This window comes from Phascolarctos cinereus, unplaced genomic scaffold (assembly GCF_003287225.1).
Source record: "Phascolarctos cinereus isolate Bilbo 61053 unplaced genomic scaffold, phaCin_HiC Scaffold_1;HRSCAF=81, whole genome shotgun sequence".
In the NCBI taxonomy this organism is placed as follows: Eukaryota; Metazoa; Chordata; class Mammalia; order Diprotodontia; family Phascolarctidae; genus Phascolarctos; species Phascolarctos cinereus.
In genome coordinates this window covers 198,175,678-198,184,884 of record NW_027555514.1, presented here as the reverse complement: position 1 = coordinate 198,184,884, position 9,207 = coordinate 198,175,678, and the positions used below count along the sequence as shown (strand labels likewise).

Here is a 9,207-nt window from a genome sequence, read left to right as displayed (position 1 = left end):
TTTACTCTGCCTCAACTCATTCGCAAATGGCTGAGGCTGAACTCCTGACTACCAAAAAACAAATCCTCCTCCATGGCTCTAGCTGTCTTCTCCCTCTTTCCTATTAACCATAATCCAGCCCCCTACAAAATCTGACTCCAGATTCACCATCACCTTCCATTGTAGACTCCAAAATGCCTACTGCCAAATTGACAAACTTCTCATCTCATATCACTTCCTTTCTACTTCTCTCTTATGACACTCACTGAACCCGGCTCCTTCCTGATGAAACTGCATCTCTGGCCAACCTTTCCAGCACCTGGCTGCATTTTGTTTCATATTCCATCATTGTCATGGTAGAAGGAGTCAGAACATTGCTTGTTCCCCATAGCCACTTCCACTCTTCCCCTATAACTCTCCCTCAGAAACCACTACTTTGAAGTTTGTGCAACTCAAATTTATGACCAGTTCTGACTGCTAGCACCGGTACCTGACTGCTAGTATCTACCAGCAACCAGGACAATTTCCCTCCTTTCTCAATGTGTTTAGTGCCTGGCTCCCAGTCTTCCTTGCTACCTCAATTCCTGCCTTCATTCCAGGGGACTTTAAGAAAATATTGATGTTCCTTTAAATAACCTAACTTCCCAGGTCTTCAATCTAGTCAACTGCCATGACCTACTCCTCCACTCTACCTCAACTACACATACAGAGGGATGGTCATACCCAGTGTTCTACTTCCATGTTAAAGAACTCTGAATTTAAAAAAAAAAAAAAAGAACTCTGAATTTCCTTTATCAGGTCATAACCTTTTCTCTTTCTGTCTTCCCTATGCCTTATTCCTAAAACTATTCATCCTCACCATAATTTTTAATCCTTCCATCCCTCAGGACCATTCCAAGCCATCATTCCTGCTCTAGCCACACTTCCTCTCCTTCCCAATCTTGACCCATTGTTGACGCAGTTATTCTTGAATCCCTTGCCCCTTGTCCTATTTCCAATCATATCTTGTAAAACATTCACCCTGTATACTCTCATCTTCTACCTCTTTCAGTTTTTCTCACACACTATTGAATGAAACCGAAGGAAATCAATTTGTAGGCTGAGTCCACTATAAATCTGTGCTAGCTAATCTACTTGGATCTCACTGCAGCAAAACCACCCCATTCCTCTTCTTTAATTGATTCCCTATCTCTGTTACCACTCTAGTCTCCAATGATTGACTAGTCTATGGACTAGTTTAGACTCATCTAAGGAGGCCTGTGACCAATCTCTCTACATATATCCTTTATTTCATCCCCTCCTATCTTCTCCAGCTTACCCAACACACTCATCCCCTCTCTAATCATCAGTCTTTCCCTATCTACTGGTTCCTGCCCGAATGCCTCTCTATTCATTAAAAAAAAAAACAACTCATTGCATCTTACCATGCCTGTTCACTATTGTCCTATAATTCATCTTCTCTCAGCAAAATTGCTTGAAAAAGTCATTGATAATCAATACTTGCACGTTGTTTCACCCTCTGTAGTCTGGCTTCTGACTTCATCATTCAACTGAAACTTCTCTCTCCTAAGTTACCAATGATCTATTAATTGCTAAATCCAACAGTGTCTTCTCAGTCCTCATCCTTCTTGATTCCTCTGCAATCTTTGCCACTGTGCATCACTCTCCTCTCCTGGATTCATTTCTCCACTCATTGTCTTCAGGACACTGCTCTCTCCTGGTTCTCTTCCTATCTGTCTGACTATGCCTTCTCAGTCTCTTCTGGATTTTCATCCATGCTACACCCACTAACTGTGCCTTCGCCCAACCACCCACCCACCCCAGGCCTTGTTCTTTTTTTTTCTCTAATTTTTTTACATGGTGACTTTACCAGCTCCCATGGGTTCAATTATTATTTCTATGCAGATGGTATCTAGATCTATTTTTTCAGCCCTAGTCTCTCTCCTGAACTATAATTCCACATTAACGATTACCTATTGGACTTCTGAATGGAATATCCAAGAGGTATCTCAAACTCAATATGTCTAAAACAAAAGACCCTCCATCCCTCTTCTGAACTTTTTCCATTCTTCAAGTCACCCAGGTTAGCAACTTCAGTATCATCCTCAACTCTCATTTTCCCTTACCTTTCACATATGTCATGTAAATTTAGGGCAGAGTTTGGGTGGATGGCATGTAGCAACACTAGGATTAATAACCACTAGGTTTATTAACACCCATGGCCAAGCCCAGCATGACAGTGTATGAAGAGATGAGTAGGAATTTAGACAGGGATAGAATTTTATGCAGCCTTCTTCATGCACTATTCCATGGGCTATGGTGGTCTCATAGAAATATGGATTGCAGCTCACAACCAAACAACCAGAGAATTTCTGTTGCGTGGCAATATGATGCCCCAGGCTGTATATAGCAAGAGGAAGTCTCAGCTGACTTCAGGTAAGCTAACCTTGAAAACAGCTACTTGTCTACCTGCCTGTTAGTGTAACCAACACCTTATCATGGGCAGCTAGAGAAGGTTACTTCTGGTGGAAGATTAGAACTAAAAAGACATTTTCATCTATTGGCAAATTCTCTAACTCTTTTACAAACTCACCTGGTTGTTTGTTGGCTTGTATCGTAAATCAGGCTTGTTCAAAAGTCTCTCAATTTGTTTGTGATTGAAATTGGAAACCCCTATAGCTTTCACCAGTCCCTCACTCAACAGATCCTCCATGGCCTACAGGAAAACAGAGTACATTTAGCATAGAGAAGGAAGGAAAGAAGGGAAGAAGGGAGGGAGGATTAATTAAGTGTTTACTATGTATCAAGCACTATACCAAGCACTTTACAAATATTATCTCATTTGATCCCCATATCAACTCCAGGAAGTAGATGCTAAATCCATAACCTTATGTAGTTGCCTCTGTGCCCCATTGTCCCTCTCAGCAACAGCACTCACTAGAGCAGACCTCTAAAATCCACGCTTCTCTGGGAAGAGTAGTCAATGCACTGATTTTGGACAATTTTGCCACGGGGCAGAGCTCTATAACCTACTATATATCATGACCCCTTCCTATGCTTCATATCTATCCACCCCAGACATCTTGCCATCTGTGCTGCTGTAGGGCCATACTTCTCTTCCCACTCCTCACTCCCTCCTGAGTTCAAGACCTAGATCTTCCATTGTGTGGCACTACCCATCTGTACATAAAGGGCTTAAATTATACCGTTATTAAGATTCTTTGGAGATATAATGTTTTGTAAGTCTACAGAAAAGGCTTGGCATATTGTGTAAAGCAGCCATTCTCTAATTGTGGCACACAGACAATTAGGAGTTCTCAAGACCTTTCTTAGGAGAGCCAAGAAGTCAAAACTATTTTCAAAAAAATACTAAGATGTTATTTGTCATTTAAAGTATTCCTCACATTTCCAACTACATACTTTTGTGAGGTTGGATTTTCTTTATATATTTCCAACCAAAAAAAATAATGCAAGAGATTGAATGCAGAAGCAAGTGTGGGCATACAGCTATCTTCTATTAAGTCAAACATTAAAGAGATTTGCAAAAATATGTAAAAACAAGGCCATCATTTTTACAATTTTTTTGTTTTAAAATATAATTATTTTTCATAAAAATATGCTTTTAAAGATATAATAGCTTTACTCTTATTACTTTTAATTCAGGTCTTCAATAACTTTAGAATGTGTAAGGGTCTTAAGATCAAAAAGTGTGAGAACTGTTGGTCTGAAAGAATACTAAAAACCAAGAGATCTTCGTTAATTAATCACCTTCTAGTTTACTCTTCCTTGAAGTGATGGCCCACAATAGTTGGGGGTTAGGGCATGGAGGAAGCAGGGGACAGTTGGGAGAAGGTGTTACTATCCCTAAAGCTAATGCTATAGATTAGAGGAGAATTCTGTCTCCTTCCTAATTAGCAACATATAGGGATATTCCCAAGATTCTGGATTTTTCAGCTAAATGGTCTTTATAATTCACATGGCAAAGTTCATATTTCAAGCTGACAACTCCAGTTTGTGGGAAGGCAGCCACTCTTGGTGAAGACCCTACAACTTCCAAAACCAAAGACAGGATGTAAGTAAGTAGTCTTCATCTGTGAGAGTCTGGGCTTACCTCCCATGTGTCCAAGTAGTCTGTTTCACTGGCAATAATCATCCCATTCTGGTCCGTGGGCAAGTCATCATCTCCTGCCTGTAAAGAGAAGGAAATTAGTTTAATATAGCTCTCTTTTTGTTGTTCTTATCACGCTGAACAAAAGTTCTCTCTCCTCTACTTTCCACATCAAATCAGCTGCCAAGGCCCATAAAGTCTCCTTGTGTAATCTCAGCTCCATCAATACCTTCCTTTCTCTTCCTACAGTCAACACCATAGTTAAGAACTTTGTTACTTCATACTTCTTAGCTGATTTCCTTTCCTCTAGCCCCTTGCCCTTCCAATCTATCATTTTTCTAAAAATTACTAATATTTTGTTTCATACATCAATATAACTTCTGAATAACTCCCCCAATAAATCCTCTCTTAGCAAAAGAACACCAGCCAAGCAGAATAAACTATTACAAAAAGGTGCACCAGATAATATACACAACATTCTTTGCCTGTGGTCCAAAGGCAGGAAACGTATATCATTATCAGTCCTCTACAGCCAAGGTCTTCCAGTCAATCCATTGATGAAATAACTTTTCTTATGCAAAGAGGCTCATCATCAGATTGGCTCTAGAGTGAGGAATTTTTTTTGTTATGAGACCTCTGCAAGAAGGCGATCTACATCTGTGGAGGAACAACCACACTGACAAATTTACAGCTCTTTGATGTATTGGTGTGTACGTAAATCAGCTTATCACTCTTTGCACAATTTTTTAGGCACCTTATTTCCTACAAAATAAATGACCAAATTCCATGGCTTGGTATTCAAGGCCCTCCACAAGCTCAAAATATCAGAGTTGGAAAGAACCTCAGAGTCCATTCATCCCAACCTCTTTCTGAACAAAAAACTCCTCTTCAACATCCGCAACAAGTGGTTATCCAACCTTCACTTGGAGACCTCCAATGAAGGGAAACACTTTATCTCCTCAGACAGGCATCCCTTTTTTTTTTTGCATATTTCCAATTGTTAGGAAGTTTTTTCCCTATACCAATCCAAAATGTTTCTTTCTATAGCTTCCATACATTTCTTCTAGTTGTCCTGTAGAGCCAACAGAACAAGCTGATAAGGTCACCATGTGAGAAGAGTACAGATAAAGAAAAAATGAGGGCTGAACACAGAGCCTTGGTGTAACTCACAATTAGGGGATATGATATAGATGATGGTGTAACAAAGGAAACTGAGAAGTGGTCAGAAAGATAGAAGGCAAACAAGGAGAACTCTGTATCATGAAAACCCAGCAAAGAGATAGTTTGGTTGTGAAGGGGAGTAGGATATTGGGCAAAAATTAGAGGTCATGGCAGGATCTAGTCAAGGTTTTTTTAAAGATGGTGAGACCTGGACATGTTTGTAGGCAACAAGGAGGAAACCAGTAAGTAGGGAGAGATTAAAAATGAGAGCAAAAGGGGATGAGTGAGAAGACAAGAAGAGGATAAGGATGGAATCAAAGGCACCTGTAGAGCAGATGGCTTTGTTGAGGAGAAAAGTCATCTCAACTTCAGAGACTGGAGGAAAGGAGGAAAGAGTGGGAGATAATGTCAAGGGTAGGAGGCAAGGTCCTCAACTAAGATCATGGGAGAAGGGGAAAATGTAACTAGTTAGAGGAGAGAAGAAAAGGTCTGGAATAACCTCAGTGAGAAATGGGAAAAAATAAATTAGGGAGGACTGAAAAAATTGTTGCACAGTTAACAGTCATATCTGACCCTTTGTGAGCCCATTTGGGGTTTTCTTGGCAAAGATATTGGAATGATTTTGACATTTCCTTCTCTAACTGAAGCAAAGAGGTTAAGCTCAGATTAACATAAATTTGTAATGACCCAGTCAGCTCAGCAGTGTTGTGTTACTTCCTTCAGATCTGTCCAACAGCAAGTAGGAGCAGGGGAGGAGGATGGACATAAAACAAATTGGGTTTGGTAAGGCATATGAGGCAACAGGAATGTTGGAGGTCAAAGGTTTTACTGCTGATTAATTTCTTCGCTTTTGCTTCCTGTGAATTTGTGGGAGTCTCTATTACTCTTCTTCCTGAATTATAGCTAATTTCTGTGCTTGGCAGATAGATACGTAAATGGTTTTAGTCTTCCTTTTCTATTAAAAGTCCTTTTGATTAAATTTGTAAGACTACAACCAGATGAATTCTTTCTACCCCTTATTAGGTGGATAATATCCCTGGCCAAGAGCCCATCATTCCCATATTTCAAGCCAGAAATCTAAATCTTGTTCTCAAGAACCAATCTTCTCATTTAGCTGTTCACTTCCCATAATTGTCTCTCTTATACAGTCCTTATCTTCCCCCAGCAGCAGTGATTAAAGTATCATTTATGGCCTTAAGAGCCATAAATTTTCTTGTCCAATAGCTCATAATCCTTGCCCAACTCTGATGTTTATCATCTATGAGACCAAGACAAGTAACTTTACCTCCTTGATTTGTTTGCTTACTTGTTAAATGAGGGTGTTGTACCATATAAGCTCTAAGGTCCCTCCCAACTCTGTTTCTTGAACTTATGATCCCATGATCTAGAGCCTTCTATATTCCTTCTGACAATATTATTTGTACCTGCGTGATTCAAGGGAAGTGGACTTAACAAGTTTTAGGAGATACCTGGGTTTTGAGAAGACAGAAGACATCTATTGCTAGGTTTGTACACAAGGCCTTTTCATCATGATAGTACCCGTCAACACATCCAACTTGACAGTACCTTACATTAAGCTGGCATCATCTTCAAGGACTTAGAATCACCCCTACATCACAATGAGACATCAGAGTGGGAATTTTATTAAGATGGTTAATAAATTTTTGTTGAGTGGTTACTGGATTGAACTGACAAGGTAGAGCAGAGTAAGGAAATCAGGCTAATGGGGAGACTCAAAACCATAACTGATGATTCAGTAGGCTGAAAGCCAATGATGGAGAAGGGAGAAAGAGATAGGGGTTGATATCCTAGATATACTGTGGGGATAAATCTAACAGAACATATGATCCAATATGGTGGTCAAAATGTCCCTCACATAGGGTCATTTCTCAAAGTATCAAGATATAGGGTAGCAGTAAAGATAAACCCACTGGGTTGGTCAGCATCACTACTTAGGAAACAGCTATAATTCATGGCCATTTGGGAAGTGCAGAGGCAATGTGCAGTGGAGAGATTTAAGAAAAGAGAAGAGAGCGTGCTATAAGGAATTACTAGATTTGGATACAAGCAAGAAGATTTTTGGTTGTGTGAAAAAGTAAATGATCCAGACCCCAGTAAATGACTGTGAAGTAAAAAGCATAAGACTAAATTATTTGGATTCCCTGACATGAACTGTCTTTTGTAGTAAGCAGGCATGTGGACCATGAGTTGTATCTGCTTTGATATTCTCCTTAGGTAGCTATGGTGCTATGACTATTCTTGGTACCTCACTAATAGCTGTGTGTTCAGCATTTGGGTAGTGATAAGGACTTTCTGATTCACATTAGGCTATTATTTCTGATAACAGCTATCTGAGATTCTGTTCCAACAACCTAAAGATATGTTTCAAAGCTCTAGACGTGATACCACAAAAGAAACAAAGCAGAGAAAATAAATAAGAAGTCAGAGAAAATGTTGTAGCACCAGTAGCTATTCCCAGGAGGGATGGTATTTCTTTCTACTGTCTATGTATTATTAGTTTCTAATCATCTAAGCTCTAAGAAGAATCTAAGCTCTAGACAGGCCTTTGATGGGAATGAGTATCTTAGAGGATGAAAATTATAGAATGTTAATGGTGGATTTTGAGAGCATCTAGTCTAAACCTCGACTTTCCTCACATGAGGAATCTGAGACACATAGAGATTAAAAAATTGTATGAGGGCACACAGCTAATTGGTGACCAAACTGGGAACAAACCTCAGGTATTCCCACTCAACTTAGTTCAATTCAACAAACATGGATTTAGTACCTACTATGTGCAAGACAATATTCTAGGTGCTGGGAATATAAATATTAAAAAAAAAAAGGATAGAGCACTGGCCCTGAAGTCAGGAGGACCTGAGTTCAAATCTGGCCTCAGACACATAACACTTACTAGCTGTGTGATTCTGGGCAAGTCACTTAACCTCAAAAAAAAGGGGAAAAAATGCCATGAAATCAAAGAGCTTACCTTCTATAAAGGAATTCAAACAAATAAGGAAAGGGAAGGTAACTTAAGGAGGAGGAGAACAAAAGACAAGATTTCACTGTCTCCTCTGAAAGAGACTCCAAGGTTGCAAATCTGAGTAACACCCACCCCCTATGCCTAGGGGTAGGAAAGTGACTAAGTCTGAATGATGAACGTCATTACCATACTGTACCTTAAAACCCATAGGCCAATGAATAAGGTAAAGGTCCAAGTAGTCCAACTGTAGATCCTTCAGGCTATTTTGGCAAGCACGTTTCACAAGGTCCTTCTCATGGAAGGTATTCCAGAGCTATAGAAAGAGAATAATAAAAGTATCATCATCACACAACCATGCTAAGTATTATCATTTTATGGGCTCTCTGAGTCAAAGGTGAGGTCTATAATCCAAAGAAATTAAAGCAAGTTAAGAATCAAATAGGGCAGAAAGATAAACAAGCATTTATTAAATGTATATCACACATCATTAGGGGCTAGATTAAAAGGAAAAAATGAAACCATTCATACCCACAAGAAACTTGCATTCTATTGGAGGAAGTCAATATGAATATAAAGAGACATGCAACACACACATATGCATATATACATATCTATATATATGCTTCTATGTATAGATGTGTGTTTGTATATGAAATAGATATATATAAGCATATATAATATGTATGTATGTATGTATATGAAATAGATGCTAGATTGTTTGGGGAAGAAGGCACTAGCAGCTGAGGGAATCAGGAAAGATTCATGTAGAAGATGGCTCTTGAGTTGAGTCTTAAAGGAAACTAGGGTTTCCAAGAGTCTAAGATGAGGAAGGAGAGCATTCCAGGCATGGGGAACAGCCAATGCAAAAGCAAGAGGACGTAAAACGGAGTGGCATGGATGAGGGACAGTGGTGTTGTCATTGTCATTTCCGACTCTTTATGTCCATTTGGGGTTTTCCTGGCAAAGAAACCACTAG

The 9,207-nt window shown here is 39.4% G+C and overlaps 1 protein-coding gene across 1 annotated transcript in view; it reads right to left on the bottom strand.

Moving 5' to 3' along the window:
* The window catches only part of AKR1E2 (aldo-keto reductase family 1 member E2), a 33,767-nt gene that overhangs the window by 14,114 nt on the left and 10,446 nt on the right, over positions 1 to 9,207 (bottom strand). The window contains exons 3-5 of the mRNA XM_021001541.2: positions 8,428 to 8,544; positions 4,091 to 4,168; positions 2,573 to 2,695 (exon numbers count right to left, since the gene is read on the bottom strand). Coding sequence (XP_020857200.1) covers positions 2,573 to 2,695; positions 4,091 to 4,168; positions 8,428 to 8,544 — 318 coding nt within the window. The remainder of the gene's footprint in view (positions 1 to 2,572; positions 2,696 to 4,090; positions 4,169 to 8,427; positions 8,545 to 9,207) is intronic.